The sequence below is a fragment of the Pseudophryne corroboree genome, chromosome 2 (assembly GCF_028390025.1).
Source record: "Pseudophryne corroboree isolate aPseCor3 chromosome 2, aPseCor3.hap2, whole genome shotgun sequence".
In the NCBI taxonomy this organism is placed as follows: Eukaryota; Metazoa; Chordata; class Amphibia; order Anura; family Myobatrachidae; genus Pseudophryne; species Pseudophryne corroboree.
The window spans coordinates 586,376,260-586,400,969 of record NC_086445.1 but is presented as its reverse complement, the minus strand read 5'-3'; the positions used below and the strand labels follow the sequence as shown (position 1 = coordinate 586,400,969).

Here is a 24,710-nt window from a genome sequence, read left to right as displayed (position 1 = left end):
ATACGATAAGGCCCCAATTCTGAGACACGTTGAGCAGAAGCCAGGGCTAGTAACATTACTGTCTTCCACGTGGGGTACTTGTCTTCTACCGTCATCAGAGGTTTAAACCAGGAGGACTGTAAAAATTTCAACACTACATTCAAATCCCAGGGTGCCATAGGTGGCACAAAAGGAGGTGGTATGTGGAGTACCCCTTGCAAGATGGTCTGAACTTCTGGCAACACTGTCAATTTCTTCTGGAAGAAAATGGAGAGAGCTGAAATCTGAACCTTAATGGAATCCAGATGTAAGCTCTTATCCACACCAATTAATAAAAACCACAGAGAGAAGCGCTGTCACTAAAGTATTAATATATTTTATTAAAAATGACCATATTCATATATAAAAATTATGAGAAAACCTAAACATCCTGTGACTTTAAAAAATCTTTTAGCAGCAACACATCAAAACATGTAACAATTTGTATTCCTCACTAAGGTCTCCTTTGGAACAATGTATCAATCTACCCTTTATATAATGTATGGTAACTCTTGTGATTAACAGGAATTCCTTAGAGTAAGCTCCACGCGTGGGCTGATTGAAACACTTGAAACCATATATTGGTAGAGGGTTTAAAAGTTCATCCGTGATGTATATAGGGATTATTCACATTGATGTCATCCGCTCCATTATTTGTGAAATCCCTATTTAGCTCTTATTTCTCAATAATGCCGTCCAGAATTGATCAGCTTTTCTTATGAAGCTTATAATTGCACAATAACAGATTAAGCATGTGACGCTATTTTGGAGTCTGTTATTATACTAAACCCAACTTATGCAATGGGCAACAATTGTGTTATGTCCGTAGGGCGCCGGCTGCCCGCTCTGGGACACTGCAATAGAATGTGCAGGGCTTGTGAGAAATAATAGATAAAACGCTCACAGTCTCATTCAGATCGGCATAAAAATTCAAAGACTATAATGCTCTCTCACCACTTTCCATCAAGCTTCACCTGGAGCATACTGCTAGCTGTCATAAGCTGAATCTCCGTTTGGTGCGGTGAGCCAAATGCCGAACAGATGCTGGGTGAGGCGCTGAGCGGCGGATGCTGTCGGGGACGTGCTGCAGAAATCAGTCTCTGTTCGTGATGGTTAGCTGGATGCCAAGCAGAATGTCGGGCAATGTAATCAGACGGATTGCTTGACGCGTTTCTCAGCCTCAATCCTGGGGCTGTTTCCTCAGAAGTCTTATCCACACCAACCTGCAGGAAACGTAAGAAACGTCCCAAGTGGAACTAGGCAGGCGGATACGTACGTTCCTCGCACCAAGAGACATATCTTCTCTAGATATGATGACAGTGTTTTGACGTCGCAGGTTTTCTGGCCTGAACCATGGTAGCAATAACCTTTTTGGAAAGGCCCTTGTGAGCCAGGATGTTCTGCTCAACTTCCATGCTGTAAAACGAAGACGCCGTGAGTCCGGGTAGATGAACGGTCCTTGTTGAAGAAGATCTCTTCTGAGATGTAGAGGCCAAGGGTTTCGGATGCGCTTGAGCCCCCTTGGGAGCAACGGAATCGGGAGGAAACAGGTAGACCAGCCGGTAAGGCCAAAGCAACGTCAGTGTATCTACTGCCCTCGCCTGAGGGTCCCTGGTTCGTGAGCAATACCAGTGAAGCTTCTTGTTGAGCCGAGAAGCCATGTTTTTCTGCGGGCAGCCCACCGGAGACGCTCTGTTGGAACACCTGATGGTGGAGATCGTGACGACTCAGGAAGACCGCTTCCCAGTTGTCCACACCAGGAATGAAGATAGCAGACATTGCTCTTGCGTTTCTTTCCGCCCAGAGGAGTATTTTTGACGCTTCTCACATGCAGGCTCTGGTTTTTGTCCCTCCTTGTCGACTGATGTACGCCACTACTGTAGCGTTGTCCAACTGTACCTGGATCGCGTGATCCTGGAGCAGAGGAGAGGCCTGAAGCAGAGCATTGTAGATCGCCCGAAGTTCCAGAACGTTGATCGGAAGGAGGGCTTTATGGGCCAACCACCGGCCCTGGAACTGCGCCCCTTAGGTAACCACAGGAGGAAAAACGTGGCCTGAGGAGACAGCCGTATCATCCGGTGCATCTGAAGATGTGAACCGGACCATTTGTACAGGAGATCCAGCTGAAAAAGTCTTGGCATGGAACCTCTCATATTGGATCACCTCATATGAGGCAACCATCTTTCCCAAAAATCTTATGCAAAGATGGATGGACACTCAAGTAGGACGGAGCACCATGCGGACCATCTCCTGAAGTGTTCTCACCTTGTTCTATGGTGGGAACACCTTCTGGGCCACAGTGTCAGGGCTGAGTGTTTTTGTGAATCCGTTAACCCTGGACCAACCGAAGGTGTAGGTGCTGGGGTATGATGAAAATAGGGAGGACGAAGAAAGTTCAGTTTCATATATTTATTAAAGACAACAATTCCAGTAAGGAGTTAAATGACAATTATTAGTCACCATATATATACGGACGTATTGCAAAGAATGGTATAATGATAACCAGGAAGAGTCTTAAAGATGCATTGAAGAAATGTTCATACAACCGAGTTTAAACAGGTTTGTGAATGAATTAATAATTGTCCAAATGAAGCAATGATTGGTGCCAAACTGTAAGGAGTGTTAACTGGATAATGTAGACATAAATGAGTAACTGTAGAGACTTGTACTGAAGCTTAAAGGTTAAACTGGAAGGCTGTGAAGAATTGTCCTTGATTGCAGCAACAATGAAAATACAATACTGAATGGAATACTTGCAAGTTGTGAAGATAACACTTGAAGCACTGTGAAACTGCAGCAGACGACAATGGTGAAGAATGAGTTAAACTGGATGATGAGAGAACGAGAACCAGGATGAAGTGGAAACTTCCACAGACTGTGATTATAGCAGGCAGTCACTGAACAGAGAAACCTCACACAGGACTCCGGGGATTCCACTTGTTGCCACTTGAAGAGCGATTAACTGATAGCACAGCAGGGAGCTGGTAGATCTCTTGCGGTGAAGGCTGCAGGCAGACCCCTGGGAGGGGAGGCGTTATCAGGACCACTGGGACTACACAGGATATCACGGAGAGAGCACAGAGCTAGGGCATGGAGTAGAAACAACAAAGCACTGGCTCAGAGTAACATAATCCCAGCCTACTTAAAGGCAGCACAAGCACGGGATTGGCTAGCACTTACCCACAGGTGTTTCACAAGTGCTCTCAGGTGCTCATCTGGTCTCCAACATGGCAGCCTCCTATACTGCAGACACACAGCGGCGCCTTCGGCCATTTGGTCCCCGCACTCCTGGCTCCCAGAACCTGCATCACCTCTGCCGCTGACCACGCTACGTCCACACACGGCCGCACAGCACCGTCGGCAACGGACGGACCCCAGAACCCGCAGTGGTGAGTGATCGGTTTGTGACACACAGTATCCAGCAACATCTCCAGGAACAGGAGCAGCTGAGATGGCTCCAGGTGGGGCTTCAGTAAGTTGAGGATGCACCCATGGCGTGACAGAAGTTGGATAGTGCGGTCGATATGGAGCAACAAAAGCTCCCTGGATCTTGATTTGATCAGAAGATCGTCCAGGTAAGGGACAATATTGACTCCCTGGACCCGGAGCTGAAACAACATCTCCGCCATCTCCTTTGTGAACACCCTCGGAGCTGTGGACAGGCCGAAGGGCAACGCCTGGAACTGGTAAGGATTGTCCAAGCAGGGCAAGCCACAGGTACGCCTGATGAAGCAGCCAAATCGGAATATGGAGGTAGGCATCCTTGATATCCAAGGAGACCATGAATTCCTGTTCTTCCAGGCCTGCAATCACTGCTCGCAATGATTCCATTTTGAACTTGAACACCTTCAAGTAAGGATTCAAGGACTTTAGATTCAGAATGGGTCTTACCGAACCATCCGGTTTCGGTGCCAAGAACAGGTTGGAGTAATAACCCTTGCCGTGTTGCAGTATTTCTAATGGAACAATGACGTGGGACTGGACCAACTTTAGGATGGCCTGTTGCAATGTAACCTGCATATCCTCCAAAGCTGGTAAGCTTGATTTGAAAAATCGTAGGGGAGGAGTACTGTCGAACTCCAGCTTCTAGCCTTGAGAAACGAGATCCCTGACCCAGGTATTTTGGCAAGCCTCCCAGACTCGGCTGAAGTGACGCAGTCGAGCTCCCACCTCGAGATCCCCTCGGGGTGGGTGGGCACCGTCATGCTGAGGTCTTAGTGGAAGCAGAACTGGTGGTCTGTTCCTGAGTGCTGGTGCTTGCAGGTTTTCTTGACTTAACTCTGGTGCCTCTAGTCGCACTGGAGGTACCTCTGGCATTAGATCGAAATCTGTATGACTGAAAGGACTGTACAGACGGCCCCAGGTAGGAGCGTCTCGCTGGCGGGGCCCCAGAAGGGAGAAATGTGGATTTCCCAGCCGTAACTTTGGAAATCCAGGTATCCAATTCAACCCCAAAGAGCCATTATCCTGAAAAGGGGAGAGATTCCACACTACATTTGGATTCCGCATCTGCTATCCACTGACACAACCACAATGCCCTGCGCGCAGACACTGCCATAGCAGAAGTCCTAGCATTAATGTTCCCCATCTCCTTGAGCGAATCACAGAGGACACGTGTAGTGTCCTGAATGTGATTTAGGAGGGTCACCATAGTGACCAGGGGCATAGACCCGGAGAGGCCTTCCTGAATTTGAGTGGGCCATGAATGAATGGCATGGGTCATCCAGCAACCAGGAATGACCGTCCATTGCGATACACCTGCTGCCATGTAAATAGATTTGAGTGTAGTCTCTATTTTCCTATCCCGAGGATCCTTAATAGTAAAGGAGCCCGGGGCAGGAAGCACCGCCTTTTTGGACAGTCGAGAGACTGATACATCAACCCCTAGGGGTTCCTCCCAAAATTTCCTACCATCAGGAGCAAATGGGAACGTGCGCAAAAACTTTTTGGACACTTGTAATTTTTTGTCTGGATTTTTCCAGGCCAGCTTGAATAGGTCATCTAACTCTGCAGAATTAGGGAAAGTGACATTAGGCTTGTTTTGTGTAAAGAAAAAAGACTAAGTAAAACTCTAAAATAGAGGCGCTTATTTTTAATTAATGAATACAAGCGCTTCTATTTTAGAGTTTTACAAGTTTTACATTTATTGAAGCTGCTATAACACATAAAAGCGCAGTATAAATTGTAGTATATAATAAAAAGAAAAACGACTGCTGTGACGCAGTGTCCTCTAGAGGGAGCTTTAACACGTCCCGTATAGCCAAAATTAGGGGTTCAATACCCTGAGCAGAATCAGGATCCCCACTAACGGGGTCCAAGTCCTCCCCATTCTCCTGTATATCCTCATCTGTGTCAGATAGTAGAGCAGGCAAACCACGCTTTTGTGGTCCTGCATGAGCGGAGGGAAACTGAGCAACATCTGCCCTAGCAGCTAAATCTGCAACAGCCTGCTGTAGTAGCGGAGTTTTCTGAAAATTAGTGAGCTGGGATGACATATCAGACATCATAGTTTTAAGAGACCCTAGCCAGTGGGGCTCTGGACCCTCTCTCCCCCAGCCCCTTCACTGATTTGTGAAGACTGGCTGCATTGTTCACAGAATCAGATGTAATGGCGAGAATCTGGTGTGGCATACACTGCACAGCTTGTGTTTACCCATGTTTCACAGTAAGCACAATCACATACACACAGACAGTAATATATTGCAAGCCTGCCTTACTGTATGTGAGAGGAGACACAGAGCAGCACACCTTTAGCTGTACAGTCCCAGTGAGGCTGTCAACTAACTTTACCACAGTAAACACTATTAAATTCTGTAGAGGATCCAGATAATGTACAATAGTGGCTCTCCCCTTTGCTACACGCTGTACCAGATTTCCAGTGTGTCTGAGGAGTCAGGAAGCGCTGTATGTGCTGTCCATTGCTGCAGTAAGCAGAGGAAGGAGCCAAAATGCCTCTGGTCCCGCTCTGAGTTAGCTCCGCCCCCTCCAATGGCGCCGGAGCTATAGTTTTTATTTATACTCGCAATGTCTCCTTTAAGCTTAAAAACATCACAACAAGTGCTAGTCTAAGTGATTGTGAGCCAGTCTACATGGGGGATCTTAGCGGGACCCCCCAGGAGTTCAGCGTTCAGCCGCACAGTGAACCAGGGGACCTCCCTAGTGGGGCCCCCGGTTTGTACTCACCACAGACGTCACCTTCAGGCAGTGTTAGAGGTGTGCGGCATGCTGCGGCTGTGACAGCCAAGGCACAGTGACCCGCTGTACAACAACCTCTCAGGACGGTGGTCCTGCAGCGGGGAAGCGGCTCTGCACCTCGTAAGGCTGGTGACTGCCCCCCTCCTAACTCCCACGGTGCAGGTATGCTGTTGCCCAAGCAGCATACCGAAAATAACAAACATTTAAAAGAAATTGAAGAAAACTCTCTGGAGCTCAGAGATGTGCATCTTCTCCTGAGGGCATTCTTTTCTAAACTGCTTGCGGAAGGGGGCATAGAGGGGAGGAGCCAGCACACCCAGTGAAGAAATTTAAAGTGCACTGGCTCCTTTGGACCCCGTCTATACCCATCGTACTAGATTCCCCAATATCCCTTATGGATGCTAGAGAAAATACATAGAATGGATATAAGACGTCAGAATTAGAGAAACAAAGAAGAAACCACAAAGATAAATAACAGAAAGAGGGGAAAACAAAAACAAACAAAAGTAACCTCACTACTGTACCTGTTTTTATGTATTTGGAAGCTTTTCGACTCTTCTGGTGCCCTTTTATTTTATCCTATTAATAAATAAATGGGATATAATACAGCTGCATGGAAAAATTTGGACACACTTATCTTTTTGGTGAAACTGCAATTTGTTAGCAACACATATATAGGGTACACATTTAAAACACTCCACTCAAAAAATACAAACCTGTGAATGTATAAACAAAAGTGCGGGAACCCTTTTACCACATGCCTTGCGCGGTCTCATCGGATGTAACCACACAATGGCTGGGCTTTCCCCGACATGGTCAGATCTGGTGCCACCAGTCAGAAATGACGCCCCCCCCCCCCCCTTCCCCCATGTCTGCAGAGATTAGCAGCCGCCAGGGAACTGTAATAGTCGTCATTACTTTGCCTGTGTACACCCCACGGCTGCAGGAAGAAGTAGCTGCCAGTTCTTGTGCAGTCAGATAATATCCTAAGCTGTTCTTCACTGAAAATATTGGACACTTAAATTTTAGGACAAGCAAGCTAATATAGTCCTTTATTTATCCGGTTATAGATTATTCTTTCCACAATATTTATTCTCTCATACTTTATAATTACAAGGGTAATCCAGAAAATATTTATTTATTGGTTTATTTAAAGAGTACCTTTTTCTATTTTTCCACATAATCACCTCTTTTCTCAAAGCATTTATAATATTGGTCCAGGAGCTTTGGAATTCCCTTGTTGTATTCCACTAAACCAATTGCTGACAGCAAGCTTCAGCTCATCACTTCCATAACCTCCCACCCATACCCTGGCTTTAAACAGACAATACATTTCAGGTCTCACTTTCTGAGCAATGAAGAATCAAACTAAAAACCTCACTTCACAGTTTGAGGGATATATCGTATGATTCTTTTTAACATCACCAAAAAACAGAAAATATGAGCATGTCACTCACAGAGCACTTAGAAAACAGGTTTGAGAGCCCTTCGGGTTTGAGAGCATTGGATCACTGTTGCGACCAGGTTTCCAGCATCGTCCATCTGAGTAAGCCTCAGCTTAGTTAGACTGGCCATCACCTGCCTGCTTGCGAGGCCAGGATGTAGATCCCGTCCTCAGCACTCCCAGAAAACGGAGACGACGTACCCCGTTTTCCAGGAACACAGGCCAGTCACCACCCCCAGCTGCGTCCCCAAATGGCCGCAGCATGCCAATCGTGCTGTGGCTTGGGGCAACTGCGAGCAACACAGGGCCCATTCTGCACATGCGCAGAGTGTATCCTGCATGTGTGCAGTCCCACAACAATCGGAGTAGTAAGCAAACCATCATCAAATGGGATCAGTTTACACTTAAAATTCATAAAATGAAGAGATTGAAGGACAAGCTCTGGGCAGAGTGAATATTCAGTTTGAAGGCAGAGGAAGGTTCTTGACAGAGATATGGCATGAGGAAAAGGGTTTGGCTTTTACCTCATCTTCCTCAATTGCCTCTTCTTCATCCCCTGAGTCCATAAGAAGCTTCCTCTTTTTTCGAAGCCTCTGAGGACGCTCATTTTCTGTACTGGTCACATGGCCTGTGGTCACAGTGGAGGGAGTCTGTATAGTTGGTTGCTCTTCTACAAAGGGAGCTACGTTCTCACTGCAAGACAAAAATAATATTATACATCTAACCTGCTCAATAAAATAAAAATATGTTAAGCAGTACATGTATTGAAAAATTCAAATACTGACTTAACATGAGATCATTAGATTCTGCTCTCCCCCCACGTTAAATGTTTAGTTCCTTTGAGCTTTACTCAATTAGAATACTCCATGGCAGTTTCACTTTTAGGTTAGACAGAGACAAAATTAGATATGAAAATCCCGCCAGAACATACAAAACCTCATCTTCCCCTAATGTAACTTTCCAAGTTGTCTCTGAAAAATACAAGGCAACAAGGAAGAGAAATCTGGGCTGCAATTGAGTATTTCAAGGAAAATTAATTATCTGTAAATATAATTTGCTCTTTTCCTCCTCAATCCTCCATGGCAGCTATTACAATGGATGTACCTAAACAGGACAGTATGATGAGCTACAAAGAGAACTTAAGCCACATACATACATACATACATACATACATACATATGTTGCATAAATCATGAGAGGATTTAAGCAGATGTGTGAAAATGTATCCAAAATTGAGGGGTATATTTACAAAAAGTCGATGTTGAATGATTTTTGGTTGATTTTGTGTTTCAGGGTCTAAATCCCACATTTACTAAACAGATGATTTTTGACATATTTAAACACTTAACTTACAATTTTTTCCCCCAAAAACTGCTCAGAAACGGTCTGTTTTTTTAATTAGTCAATTAGGTGAAGAATGGGTGTTTAAATGATTTTAGTTAAAAAAAATAAAAGTAAAAAAAATAAAAGTAAAAAAAATAAAAAAAGTTATATATATATATATATATAAAATAAGATTTTACTTACCGGTAAATCTATTTCTCGTAGTGCGTAGTGGATGATGGGAACTCCGTAAGGACCATGGGGAATAGACGGGCTCCGCAGGAGACAGGGCACTCTAAGAAAGAATTTGGATTCTGGTGTGTTCTGGCTCCTCCCTCTATGTCCCTCCTCCAGACCTCAGTTAGAGAAACTGTGCCCGGAAGAGCTGACAGTACAAGGAAAGGATTTTGGAATCCAGGGCAAGACTCATACCAGTCACACCAATCCCACCGTATAACTTGTGATAAACATACCCAGTTAACAGTATGAACAACAACGGAGCATCAGATCAACCCTGATGCAACCATAACATAACCCTTATTTAAGCAATAACTATATACAAGTATTGCAGAAGAAGTCCGCACTTGGGACGGGCGCCCAGCATCCACTACGGACTACGAGAAATAGATTTACCGGTAAGTAAAATCTTATTTTCTCTAACGTCCTAGTGGATGCTGGGGACTCCGTAAGGACCATGGGGATTATACCAAAGCTCCCAAACGGGCGGGAGAGTGCGGATGACTCTGCAGCACCGATTGAGCAAACATAAGGTCCTCCTCAGCCAGGGTATCAAACTTGTAGAACTTTGCAAACGTATTTGAACCTGACCAAGTAGCAGATCGGCATAGCTGTAATGCCGAGACCCCTCGGGCAGCCGCCCAAGAAGAGCCCACCTTCCTAGTGGAATGGGCTTTCACTGACTTTGGCTGCGGCAATCCAGCCACAGAATGAGCCTGCTGGATCGTGTTACAAATCCAGCGAGCAATAGTCTGCATTGAAGCAGGAGCACCAAGCTTGTTGGATGCATACAGGATAAACAGTAACTCCGTTTTCCTGCCTCTAGCCGTTCTGGCTACATAAACTCTTAAAGCCCTGACTACATCTAGTAACTCGGAGTCCTCCAAGTCACGAGTAGCCACAGGCACCACAATAGGTTGGTTCATATGATAGGATGAGACCACTTTTGGCAGAAATTGTGGACGGGTCCGCAATTCCGCTCTATCCATATAGAAAACCAGATAGGGACTTTTATGAGACAAAGCCGCTAATTCTGACAAGCGCTTAGCCGAAGCCAAGGCTAATAGCATAACCACCTTCCACGTGAGATATTTCAACTCCACTGTTTTAAGTGGTTCAAACCAGTGTGATTTCAGGAAACTCAACACCACGTTTAGATCCCAAGGTGCCACTGGAGGCACAAACGGAGGCTGAATATGCAGCACTCCTTTCACAAACGTCTGAACTTCAGGCAGAGAAGCCAACTCCTTTTGAAAGAAAATGGAAAGGGCCGAAAGCTGGACCTTAATTGAGCCTAACTTCAGGCCCAAATCCACTCCTGACTGAAGGAAGTGAAGGAAACGGCCCAGCTGAAACTCCTCAGTAGGAGCATTGCTGGCCTCACACCAAGAAACATATTTTCGCCATATCCAGTGATAATGTTTAGCTGTTACGTCCTTCCTAGCCTTTATCAGCGTAGGAATGACCTCCTCCGAAATATCCTTTTCTGCTAGGATCCGGCGTTCAACCGCTATGCCGTCAAACGCAGCCGCGGTAAGTCTTGGAAGAGACAGGGTCCCTGCTGCAACAGGTCCTGTCTTAGAGGAAGAGGCCACGCATCCTCTGTGAGCAATTCTTGCAGATCTGGATACCAAGTCCTTCGTGGCCAATCCGGAACAATGAGAATTGTTCTTACTCCTCTTTTTCTTATTATCCTCAGTACCTTGGGTATGAGAGGAAGAGGAGGAAAACATAGACCGACTGGAACACCCATGGTGTCACCAGGGCGTCTACAGCTACCGCCTGAGGGTCCCTTGACCTGGCGCAATAGCTCTGCAGCTTCTTGTTGAGGCGTGACGCCATCATGTCTATCTGTGGTAGTTCCCAACGAATTGTAATCTGTGTGAAGACTTCTTGATGAAGTCCCCACTCTCCCGGGTGGAGGTCGCCATCGCCACCCTGCTCCTTGTGCCGCCTTGGCGGTTTACATGAGCCACTGCGGTTATGTTGTCTGACTGAATCAGAACCGGTTGGTCGCGAAGTAGGGACTCCGCTTGACGTAGGGCGTTGTATATGGCTCTTAGTTCCAGGATGTTGATGTGAAGGCAAGTCTCCCGACTTGACCACAGGCCTTGGAAATTTCTTCCCTGTGTGACTGCCTCCCATCCCCGGAGGCTTGCATCCGTGGTCACCAGGACCCAGTCCTGAATACCGAATCTGCGGCCCTCCAGAAGGTGAGCACTCTGCAGCCACCACAGGAGAGACACCCTGGCCCTGGGGGATAGGGTGATTAACCGATGCATCTGAAGATGTGATCCGGACCATTTGTCCAGGAGATCCCATTGAAAGGTCCTCGCATGGAACCTGCCGAAGGGAATGGCCTCGTATAATGCCACCATCTTTCCCAGGACTCGTGTGCAGTGATGCACCGACACCTTTTTTAGTTTTAATAGGTCTCTGACCAGTGTCATGAGCTCCTGAGCCTTCTCCATCGGGAGATAAACCCTCTTCTGGTCTGTGTCCAGAATCATGCCCAGGAAGGGCAGAAGAGTCGTAGGAATCAACTGCGACTTAGGAATATTTAGAATCCAGCCATGCTGTCCTAACACTTCCAGAGAGCGTGTTACGCTGATCAGTAACTGCTCTCTTGACCTCGCTTTTATGAGGAGATCGTCCAAGTATGGGATAATTGTGACCCCTTGCTTCCGCAGGAGTACCATCATTTCTACCATCACCTTGGTAAATATTCTCGGTGCCGTGGAGAGACCAAACGGCAACGTCTGAAATTGGTAATGACAATCCTGTACCACAAATCTGAGGTACGCCTGATGAGGTGGATAAATGGGGACATGAAGGTATGCATCCTTTATGTCCAGAGACCCCATAAACTCCCCCTCTTCCAGGCTTGCAATGACCGCTCTGAGCGATTCCATCTTGTACTTGAACCTTTTCAGGTATATGTTCAGAGATTTTAAATTCAATATGGGTCTGACCGAACTGTCCGGTTTCGGTACCACAAACATGGTTGAATAATAACCCTTCCCTTGTTGAAGGAGGGGAACCTTGACCACCACCTGCTGAAGATACAATTTGTGAATTGCAGCTAACACTATTTCCCTCTCTAATGGGGAAGCTGGCAGGGCCGATTTGAGGTATCTGTGAGGGGGCATCGCTTCGAATTCCAGCCTGTATCCATGAGACACAATCTCTATTGCCCAGGGATCTACCTGGGAGTGCACCCACTTGTGGCTGAAATTTCGGAGACGCGCCCCCACCAGGCCTAGCTCCACCTGTGGCGCCCCAGCGTCATGCGGTGGATTTAGTGGAAGCCGGGGAGGACTTCTGTTCCTGGGAACTAGCTTTGTTGTGCAGCTTCTTTCTTGCCTTTTCGTGATCGAAAGGACTGCATTTGGTAATACGGTGCTTTCTTAGGTTGTGAGGGAACATATGGCAAAAAATTTGTCTTTCCAGCAGTAGCTGTGGAGACCAGGTCCGAGAGACCCTCCCCAAACAATTCCTCACCCTTGTAAGGTAAAACCTCCATGTGCCTTTTTGAGTCGGCATCGCCTGTCCATTGCCGAGTCCACAGGACCCTTCTGGCAAAGATCGACATTGCATTTATTCTAGAGCCCAGTAGGCTAATGTCTCTTCGAGCATCTCTCATATATAGGACAGCGTCTTTTATATGCCCCAGGGTCATTAATATAGTATCCTTGTCTAAGGTATCAAGTTCCTCAGATAAGGTATCCGTCCATGCTGCTACAGCACTACACACCCAGGCCGACGCAATTGCCGGCCTTAGTAAGGTACCTGAATGTGTATAAATGGACTTCAGGGTACCCTCTTGCTTTCTATCAGCAGCATCTTTGAGGGTGGCCGTATCCTGTGACGGCAGGGCTACCCTCTTGGATAAGCGTGTTAGAGCTTTGTCCACCCTAGGGGAGGATTCCCAGCGTAACCTGTCCGTTGGCCGGAAGGGATACGCCATAAGCATCCTCTTGGAAACCTGCAGTTTTTTTTATCTGGAGATTCCCAAGCCTTTTCACATAACTCATTTAGCTCATGTGAAGGGGGAAAGGTCACCTCCTGCCTTTTTTCCCCATACATATGAACCCTCTTGTCAGGGACTGGGGTTTCCTCTGTGATATGCAACACATCCTTCATTGCTATAATCATATAATGGATGGCTTTTGCCACTTTAGGCTGTAACTTTGCATCATCATAATCGACACTGGAGTCAGAATCCATGTCGGTATCTGTGTCAACAATTTGGGATAGTGGGCGCTTCTGAGACCCTGACGGCCTCTGCGACATCGGATCAGGCATGGGCTGAGACCCTGACTGTCCTAAGGTTTCAGCTTTATCCAACCTTTTATGCAAGGAATTAACATTATCATTTAAAACCTTCCACATATCCATCCAATCAGGTGTCTGTGCCGTCGGCGGAGACACCCCATCCATTTGCTCCCGCTCTGCTTCCACATAGCCTTTCAAACATGTCGACACAGGCATACCGACACACACACACACACACACACACACACACACACACACACACACACACACACACACACACACAGGGGATGCTCTTTTTTGAAGACAGTTCCCCCACAAGGCCTTTTGGAGAGACAGAGAGAGAGTATGCCAGCACACACCCCAGCGCTATATGTCCCAGAAATCACACAGTACCTTAGTGTTAACCCAGTAGCTGCTGTATATTATGTTTTTGCGCCTAATTTATGTGCCCCCCCTCTCTTTTTACCCTCTTCTACCGTGAATCTGCAGGGGAGAGCCTGGGGAGCTTCCTCTCAGCGGAGCTGTGGAGAGAAATTGGCGCTGGTGAGTGCTGAGGAAGAAGCCCCGCCCCCTCAGCTGCGGGCTTCTGTCCCGCGTTTCTGTATAATATAATGGCGGGGGCTCATGCATATATACAGTGCCCAACTGTATATATGCCCACTTTTGCCAAGAGGTCCTAATTGCTTCCCAGGGCGCCCCCTCCTGCGCCCTGCACCCTACAGTGACCGGAGTATGTGGGTGTAGTGTGGGAGCAATTTCGCACAGCTGCAGTGCTGTGCGCTACCTCAGTTTGAAGACTGGAGTCTTCTGCCGCCGATTTCGAAGTCTTCTTGCTTCTTTCACCCGGCTTCTGTCTTCCGGCTCTGCGAGGGGGACGGCGGCGCGGCTCCGGGATCGGACGACAAAGGGTGAGATCCTGTGTACGATCCCTCTGGAGCTAATGGTGTCCAGTAGCCTAAGAAGCAGGACCTATCTTCAGAGAGTAGGGCTGCTTCTCTCCCCTCAGTCCCACGATGCAGGGAGTCTGTTGCCAGCAGATCTCCCTGAAAATAAAAAAAAACCTAACAAAATACTTTCTTATAGCAAGCTCAGGAGAGCTCACTAAGTAGCACCCAGCTCGTCCGGGCACAGATTCAAACTGAGGTCTGGAGGAGGGACATAGAGGGAGGAGCCAGAACACACCAGAATCCAAATTCTTTCTTAGAGTGCCCTGTCTCCTGCGGAGCCCGTCTATTCCCCATGGTCCTTACGGAGTCCCCAGCATCCACTAGGACGTTAGAGAAATATATATATTTTAAATAAAACACAATAAATTTTTTCAAACATGGGAACATCGGTCATGACCATCAGGACAGTGCGCCCATCAGAAGCATCGCTACCATCGTGGTTTTCATTTTGAAAGCCGGGACAGCCTCCAGGTACACGGGAAGGGGGAAGGGGGGGGGGGAGGGGTGTGTGTGTGTTAATTTACACTTCCACAGCGGCTGCTATTGTCTGCAGCCACTGGAGGGTGGGTCCTGCCATGCTGACCGATCGGCACCATGGCAATCAGTAGGGGAGAGTGCAGGGAGGCAGAGGGACATTCCGGTTCCTCTGACAGCAGCAGCGGAGGTAAGTTTCCCTTCCCTGCCGCTGCTACCACTTTATTTGACTGGTCGCATCCTGTGCGACCAGGTCAGATAAAGCACTTGCTGGTATGGTTGCATCTGATGCGACCATGCCAGGCAATTGGTTGAAAAAACAAATGTCAAAAATAAATCTGTTGACATTTTTTTAAAATAGGTCATAAATAATCTTCGTAAATGTGGGATTTAGGGATATATTTACTAAAAAAAAAAAAAAAAATCGATCCAGGTCTATTTTTAACCAGTTTTGTATTTTAGGGTTCATATTCCAGTTACTTACAGATGATTTTTTACATTTTTTGTAAACTATGTAAAAAAATCATCCGTTAGTAAATGCGCGATTTAGACCCTGAAACACAAAATCGACCAAACATCGACTTTTAGTAAATATACCCCTGAGTGTCAATAGAGGATAATCTATGCAATTATAGTAATTAGAAAGGCTACCAAGTCTGAGCTCTATTTGCCCAAGATGACGCCAACTCTTGTGCTCTCAGTATCTTTGTCACCTTATGTTCATTCTTCTTGAATACTTTTATGGTTACTTCTCTGATTTCATCTCGAAATGCCTAGCTTAGAAGGAGCTTTCTATTCCATTACATTAGGACTTTTCCAAAGTTCTAATGGAATCCCAAATAGCTGTTCTGTATTCCTAACATCCTATTGTTAGTAGTAGGATGGTAACACAACCTCCTGGTTGATGTGAAATCTATATACAACTATTGACAATAAAATTGTATCTGCCTCCAGAAACACTACATTCAGTGGCATACTGTATGTCTCAGATAAACTTTAAGTACTGGTTATAGCAAGAGCATAAAACACTAGACTGAGGTCTCACAGAGCCACAGAAGGACCCTTTAGATGGGCAAATTATTTCACTTGGAAGAGCTGGATGATTAATTCTTCTGGAGGCCAAACTGGCATCCAATAAGGCACTCAGCTCTAACAATTGTACTCTGATTGTTGATAGGGGAGAACCTTTGCTAACTATATCCTGCAGAAAGTCAAGGATGTTTGGAAAGCTTGTTTTGGACGGACTGGTTTTAGGTTGACACCACATAGTAAATCTCCTCCAGACTCAGCAAAATATTATTTAAAGAGATGTTCTTTCCTGCCTGCAAGAGAGTGTGCCGATTACAGACACTGATAATCCTTTACCTCCAAGCAAATACTGTTCAACTTCCATTCTATTTAATGTAGTTATTAAAGATTTAGGTGGAAGTCTGGACTCTGGAGCAATACATATGGACAAGGAGGCAGAGGGCAGGGTTCTTCATAAAGAATCTCCCATGCTATTGGGAACCACTGACATCATGGCCAAAATGGAAGGATTTCTTAAACCTCTACTTTCTCCTTTTTATCGTTCTTTGTGTGCAAGATATAAAAAAGGGATGATGTAGGCTAGCTAAAATGTCCATGGGGACTGTTAATGAATCCAATGCCTCTGTCTCTGGAATGTTGTGACAACAGTATTACCAGGGTACTTTGGCATTCTAGTTTGCTGCAATAATGTCTACTTGAGGTAGCTCAAACCTATCAACAACTGGTGGACTTCCCAAGGAACAACTTGCCTTTGCTAATCTGCCACTGCATCGTCTTTGCCATACAGCATGCTAAAAAAGTGAGACTTCAGACTTTCTGCACAACAGATCAATTTGCTGCTTCTACCATCATAGCTGTGATTCTGGTGCCTCGCTGGTGATTAGTGAAAGCCAACACCATCTTGTTGTCTGAAAATACTTCCCCAATAAACAGAAGAAAATGTTGAACTGCTTCTATATTGCACTCATTTCCAGTACTTTTTTTTCCGTGAAATTTCTGCTCTTCCTCGCACGACACTTGTCAGGAGGTAAGTTCCCCAGCCTGTAGCACTTGAGTCTGTTGTATTAGCCATTCAGGGTCTAAGGGGTAAATTTACTAAGGTGGGATGTTGCCCATAGCAACCAATCAGATTCCAGGTATCATATTCTAGAAGGTGCTAGATAAATGAGCAGGAAGAATCGGATTGGTTGCTATGGGGAACATCCTATCTTAAACAGTAAATTTACCCCTAAGAATCTTGACCACCACTAAAGTGGAAAATACATACCAAAACAATTGAAGTTACATCAAGGACTATATCTGGACACATTTTTCCTCTGACAGATTTAGATTGGCATGGTTATTAATTTGCATACCCAGATAACTCTCAGTCTGTTTATAGTCCAGCCATGCCCTAGTAGGTCTTTCAAATATTGTCATTATATTCAAATTTTGTCTTTAGATGGCATATCATGGCTGTCATATTTCTGGCCCACTGCTTCTTGTGTCTTAACATATGACATGATGGAGGATGAAAATACATACAGGAAGATGTTCAGGTGCATGTTACTGGAGTTTCATTAGGTCTTCTCTCAGAGGTAGGAGACTGGTATTCCCAGGTAGCCAGCCCAGTCCACAATTTGCATCGATGCAGTTGCCGTGTGTATAACTCCATCCAAAATTACTGGACTTCCTGATGCAAACATTTTAACTTGTAGAACTTTGTGAGCTTATGGACAGAAGAGGATGCCCAGCACATAAAAGATCAGCTCCATCACCTCTATCGTCTAAGCTGATAATTTTATGCAGCTCAGCCTCGCTCAAGGGTGCCACAGGGCCAGGTTTTGTGGGAGACCAAGGAAACATTCCCCGGGCTGAGCACCCTGTGGCTATTTACAAGCCGAGTCAACTCAGCAATGGAAAAATCCAATATCCGTGAAAATGACCCCTAGATACAGCTCTGAAATTACATCTCAAACGTGACAGGAAAAATGTTGGAAAAGTGGACAGATGTAGCACACAAGAGAGTGAAAGAACAAAAGCCATAGAAAGTATTCATAACATCTATCTATGGGATGAATCCAATTAGGTACAAGTTACTCACACCCATGAGTTAGTACAGCAACAGCTGCACTTTACGTCAGACCGAACGCACACAAAACTGCTGAAATCAGGCAGCAAGATCCGTTGCTGGCATGAAAAAAAAACGCAGCAATAACTTGCACTATTCCCATCTATTACTTCTCTGGCAAGGAGATTAAGAGGAGTACAGCAGTAGTGGGTCTCTCAATGTTTGTCAGCTGTTAGACAGGCCTTTCCTGTAAGTCAGTGAAGGAGGAGAACTGAACTGGACAGGAATCATTTCCCCATCCCTTCAAATTCAGCACTGCTAGGTCACAGTCTTATCTTTCAGGCAGTCCCTCACCTGATCATTTACCCAGTACAAGAGGGTATGCACATAGTATAATGTGCAAGCCACAGCTTAATACTGCTCTCTTCCTCCTCTGAGATACAGTAAGTAGAACAGATAACCACTACAGCTTAGGAGCACAATGTTGTGTAGTATGGCTGCCTGCCTATATGGCAACAGCTGAATAAGGTCAAGGGTCGATACCTATGGTAGTAGTGACCGTGTTCCCATAGACCTAATACAAGAGAGAATGGGGGAAAAAAGAAAACAATCATATCACAGGCTAAGGAATATAGTGGAAGGAGCTCAGATTTCCCTGCGATTTTCTTAAAAGTGTCTAAATGCACACTATACACCACATTTATAGTGTCCTCAATGAGGGCAAAAGAAACAGTGAACCGCATGGATGTCATTCTTAGTTAAAAAAATATAAATATAAAAATATACACTGCTCAAAAAAATAAAGGGAACACTAAAATAACACATCCAAGATCTGATTGAATGAAATATTCTTATTAAATACTTTGTTCTTTACATAGTTGAATGTGCTGACAACAAAATCACACAAAAATTATCAATGGAAATCAAATTTATTAACCCATGGAGGTCTGGATTTGGAGTCACCCTCAAAATTAAAGTGGAAAAACACACTACAGGCTGATCCAACTTTGATGTAATGTCCTTGAAACAAGTCAAAATGAGGCTCAGTAGTGTGTGTGGCCTCCACGTGCCTGTATGACCTCCCTACAACCCACACAAGTGGCTCAGGTAGTGCAGCTCATCCAGGATGGCACATCAATGCGAGCTGTGGCAAGAAGGTTTGATGTGTCTGTCAGCGTAGTGTCCAGAGCATTGAGGCGCTACCAGGAGACAGGCCAGTACATCAGGAGACGTGGAGGAGGCCGTAGGAGGGCAACAACCCAGCAGCAGGACTGCTACCTCCGCCTTTGTGCAAGGAGGAACAGTAGGAGCACTGCCAGAGCCCTGCAAAATGACCTCCAGCAAGCCACAGATGTGCATGTGTCTACTCAAACGATCAGAAACAGACTCCATGATGGTGGTATGAGGGCCCGACGTCCACAGGTGGGGGTTGTGCTTACAGCCCAACACCGTGCAGGACGTTTGGCATTTGCCAGAGAACACCATGATTGGCAAATTTGCCACTGGCACCCTGTGCTCTTCACAGATGAAAGCAGGTTCTCACTGAGCACGTGACAGACGTGACAGAGTCTGGAGACGCCAAGGAGAACATTCTGCTGCCTGCAACATCCTCCAGCATGACCGGTTTGGCAGTGAGTCAGTAATGGTGTGGGGTGGCATTTCTTTGGGGGGCCGCACAACCCTCCATGTGCTCGCCAGAGGTAGCCTGACTGCCATTAGGTACCGAGATGAGATCCTCAGACCCCTTGTGAGACCATAAGCTGGTGCGGTTGGCCCTGGGTTCCTCCTTATGCAAGACAATGCTAGACCTCATGTGGCTGGAGTGTGTTAGCAGTTCCTGCAAGATGAAGGCATTGATGCTATGGACTGGCCTGCCTGTTCCCCAGACCTGAATCCAATTGAGCACATCTGGGACATCATCTCTCGCTCCATCCACCAACGCTACGTTGCACCACAGACTGTCCAGGAGTTGGCGGATGCTTTAGTCCAGGTATGGGAGGAGATCCCTCAGGAGACCATCCGCCACCTCATCAGGAGCATGCCCAGGCGTTGTAGGGAGGTCATACAGGCACATGGAGGCCACACACACTACTGAGCCTCATTTTGACTTGTTTTAAGGACATTACATCAAAGTTGGATCAGCCTGTAGTGTGTTTTTCCACTTTAAATTTGAGGGTGACTCCAAATCCAGACCTCCATGGGTTAATAAATTTGATTTCCATTGATAATTTTTGTGTGATTTTGTTGTCAGCACATTCAACTATGTAAAGAACAAAGTATTTAATAAGAATATTTCATTCATTCAGATCTAGGATGTGTTATTTTAGTGTTCCCTTTATTTTTTTGAGCAGTGTATATTTTTAAGATGATGGACCATTTAAAGGTCATCAGATTTTCATTCTACATAAGATCACATAGTTTCCATTTCATACTATTATCCGAGCAGGTCTTGTTCCCTCCAACACAGTAATGGCATAAAAGAAGTTACTGTGCAGGCGTGCAAGTGACCCAGTGCCAGATTTATCAAGCCTCGGAGAGTGATAAATTGCACGGTGTGATAAAATATCAACCAATCAGCTCATAAATGCATGTTACAGGCTGTGTTTGAAAAATGACAGTCAGGAGCTGATTGGTTGGTACTTTGTCACCATGCAATTTATCACTCTCCAAGGCTTGATAAATCTGGGCCTCGTTTTTTTGCGTTCACACACAACCCGCCAAAAGATCTTGCAGCCTCTGACAGGGTTGAGAAGCTTATCTGAGAACCTACCTCTCTGTTACCACTTCCTTTTTCTCCATCTTGTCAGAATTTGTTTCAATGGAAATTTTAGACTCTAGGAGAGAAAATAGAAAAAAAAAGTAAAACATTAATCATAAATATGAAGTTTTCATGGAGCCACATAATGCTATGACCTCAATTATCCCATACATTTACCTTGGTCAGGAGTAGGACAGGTGGAGCTTGGAACAGCTTTCTCTGCTTCTTGGGTGCTAGAGGAGGTAGCCAGATTCGTGTCAGAATCTGTAATGATTTCCAGGGTGCCAAACTCACTAAGCCGGAACTGGAAGCATAAACAGACTATGAGAGAGATACCAGACAGGATTCTTCTCAGAATCAATACAGATTCAGGAAACAGCTGCTTTGAAAATTAAAAGTAAAATAGGTGAAGGATAGTAAAGTTCATTTCCCAGAGATGCTTTGGCAGTATATGTAGAGTGTGTAGTCATGCCTGACCCGTATCTGACTTCCAGGAAGGGTTGCAATGCCGTCGCTCCAATCTAGTGCATTCATCAGGTCAAAGTCCGAAGCAGATCCCTGAGACATCTCCTTATGCCACCTGAAAATAGACACATACTGTTATATAGACCATAGCATGTTGCAAATGGCATGGTACAATGTTGCCCATAAAAAGACACAATATCATTTGACAATGTTCAGCAAATACTAATAGGCTAGACTTACACAATCACATTCCATAACATAACCCCCAATGTTTAGGAGCTTGCAATCGAGAGGGAGGTGGGGGCGGGGGGAGGGCTGCATCAAGCTGGGAGAATAAGCCACAACACAGTGCATGGCCATGTTCCCAGTCAGCTTTTTAGAAAAAGAATTTAACCGACACATTGGAGGCCTAAAGTTTTATAAATCATTTTAAAAAAAGGACAAATCTGTATTTTTCTTTTATAGGAGGGATGGGGAACCTTCGGCCCTTCAGCTGTTGTTGAGCTACACTATTTGGCAATGCTAAAACTGTTGCAGGGCATGCTGGGATGTGTAGTTAAATAACAGCTGGGGGGCTAAAGGTTCCCCATCCCTGTTTTAAAGTTGTATTTTTTCACTTATTCTTTGCTTTCATGCCATTTGGCAAATTAAGGTGAAATGTATTTAAATACACTTCAGTAGCAAGCAAAATTTTCAAAATACAATTGTTGAAAGCTTTTCCCTTATACATTCCATGAACCCACTGGATTATAAGAAATCAATTACAACTTAAGAAGCCTATAAAGAAGGCTAACAGATTGCTGAACGAGAAACACAGAAAGAAAGTGAAAGAACAAAATTAAAGAAAGGGAAGGAACGCAATGTCCCTCAGATGGATTCAGGCGAGTACCAAAAGAAATCCTTTTTTTCTCTTTTATCCAAAGTGAGGGACACTTGTACACCTTGGGGACATTCCAAAGCTGCCTATAGTATGCACAAATTAGTGCACTAAACTATTCTCCTCAACATGTCTCCAGATGCTAAAGTCTAAATTTATTAACAAAGGAATTGAAGAATGGAGAACACGCAGTTCGCCGTGTACAACAAACTGACAATGGTGCCATGTCGCAGAGGACACTAACACCAGGGAGACAGAGTAATAATTCAAACAGGCCTTGGAGCCTGCAAAGTACAAAGTAATCCAAAACTACACAAAATCTGCTAGAAGCGCCTAATCGGATAGTTTTTAAAGCAACATCACGAGCGCTGCCAAAAAAGCATTGTGTATATGCTTAATTGATTACTGAGAACATGGGGAGAAGAATTGGCTGCGCTTGTAATGTGGCCAAAAAAAAAAACCAACCTGGTTAATGGAGAGCTGACAAACACAAAAATGATAATAAAAATTGTTTATTTAAAATATAAATATACCAATGAAATTAGCACAATATCCTGAAATATTGATTATATAGGTGTACTCTGAGCTGACCCTAAATATCAAACAACAAGTAGCAGCATTGATACAATTATTAGATGATTATGAGAGAAAGTTATAACAATAATGTAACAAACATGTGGCTTCTCACTGAGATCAATCATTCACAGAATTCATGAGATTAATATTATCTAGGAGTACAGAGGCAGCATGTACTCCGAGAAATAGGAGAGTCCCAACAGCAAATGGTTTAGCTTGAGGAAAAATGATTAGCTTATCTCTTAAGGGCTATTTGTACCGGGCGTCCCCGGTAAGATCCAGTAATGCCCTTTTGATGGATAAATGATTCTAGCAGACTGCCCTAATGGGAGCTATTCCCGTATGCTGGGAAATAGCTCTGCTTTAACCGGCTTTATTTCCAGGGATCTCCCGTGAGCTGGTAGAAATCCTTTAAAGTGCCCACTTACGTGCAGTTAGGAGTAACAGGTCCCTTGCCGTTAATTGCTTAATTAGCAGAGCAGAAAGTACTTGCCGTGCAGCGAAGTTTTTCCAGAATGGGCAGGTGTGAAGAGATGAATGAGCACACTGGAGCTGAAGTGTCCGTGCTCGGCAACCGCCGCTGGCAGCAGGGGAAAGCCGCTCAGTGAGAAGCGCTGATCGGAGCCGTCCGTAGTGGATGCTTGAAATGCCGGAGTTCAATGGGTCAGCAATCAGAGGGATGGTGGGAGGAGCCTAACGCGTTTCGTCACGATTACGTGACTTTTTCTCGGAGTACATGCTGCCTCTGTACTCCTAGATAATATTAATCTCATGAATTCTGTGAATGATTGATCTCAGTGAGAAGCCACATGTTTGTTACATTATTGTTATAACTTTCTCTCATAATCATCTAATAATTGTATCAATGCTGCTACTTGTTGTTTGATATTTAGGGTCAGCTCAGAGTACACCTATATAATCAATATTTCAGGATATTGTGCTAATTTCATTGGTATATTTATATTTTAAATAAACAATTTTTATTATCATTTTTGTGTTTGTCAGCTCTCCATTAACCAGGTTGGTTTTTTTTTTTGGCCACATTACAAGCGCAGCCAATTCTTCTCCCCATGTTCAAAGTACAAAGTAACATCACCAGCCATCCTCTTACAAGTGGATCCATCTACTGGATGTAACAGAGCTAAAATCTCCATCCAAGTGAAAATTGAGAAATAGAGCCAGTACTACACCAAGCAAGATACAAACCTAGTGCTAGGAAACCTGAGCCCGGGAAGGACAGAATGCAAAGAACTGGAAAAATAGGATTTTGGTTACCTACCGGTAAATCCTTTTCTCGTAGTCCGTAGAGGATGCTGGGGTCCATATTAGTACCATGGGGTATAGATGGGTCCACCAGGAGCCATTGGCACTTTAAGAGATTATTAGTGTGGGCTGGCTCCTCCGTCTATGCCCCTCCTACCAGACTCAGTCTAGAAACTGTGCCCGAGGAGACAACATACTGCGAGAGAAGATATTACACAGATAGTGGCGAGATTCATACCAGCTCACACAAACATGAGAATTCGGCTAACATGCCGGAACAACTTCAGCAACAGCTGAAACAGTAAATAACGCAGAACTTACCTAGGAACTGATAATGTCGATTATCTTACAGGAAAGAAAGCTATACCTTAAACACACCTTAAATACTCTTTAAACCTTTAGCCACTGCGGCCGCTATACTTAATACACACGCTATGTACTTTATACACAGTTTGCGTACGGAGTCCCGTATCACTGTACGGATTTAGCGTACAAACGCCGCGCTGGGGGTACAAAGTACACACAGCGCGCACACACCCAGAGATACACTTTAAACCTTATACAGCAATGCGATGCGTAACTAATACACTCTTAAACCTTAGCAGGAAAAGGAAGACAACACCGATTTGTAGTTAAACCACTGGGTTCCGACACCACAGTGGATTATTTCTGAAAATAAGAATTTACTTACCGATAATTCTATTTCTCGGAGTCCGTAGTGGATGCTGGGGTTCCTGAAAGGACCATGGGGAATAGCGGCTCCGCAGGAGACAGGGCAC

General features: G+C 45.1%; 1 protein-coding gene across 3 annotated transcripts in view; it reads right to left on the bottom strand.

Annotated features, from left to right (window-relative positions):
* The window catches only part of L3MBTL3 (L3MBTL histone methyl-lysine binding protein 3), a 200,671-nt gene that overhangs the window by 88,814 nt on the left and 87,147 nt on the right, over positions 1 to 24,710 (bottom strand). For 2 of the 3 annotated variants that reach the window (XM_063954528.1, XM_063954527.1), the window contains exons 2-6: positions 21,228 to 21,330; positions 20,928 to 21,054; positions 20,763 to 20,826; positions 8,182 to 8,350; positions 6,738 to 6,792 (exon numbers count right to left, since the gene is read on the bottom strand). In XM_063954528.1, the coding sequence (XP_063810598.1) occupies positions 6,738 to 6,792; positions 8,182 to 8,350; positions 20,763 to 20,826; positions 20,928 to 21,054; positions 21,228 to 21,317 (505 nt within the window). In that variant the 5' untranslated portion in view covers positions 21,318 to 21,330. Of the gene's footprint in view, positions 1 to 6,737; positions 6,793 to 8,181; positions 8,351 to 20,762; positions 20,827 to 20,927; positions 21,055 to 21,227; positions 21,333 to 24,710 lie in introns of all 3 variants that reach the window. The other variant, XM_063954526.1, reaches the window with a different exon arrangement.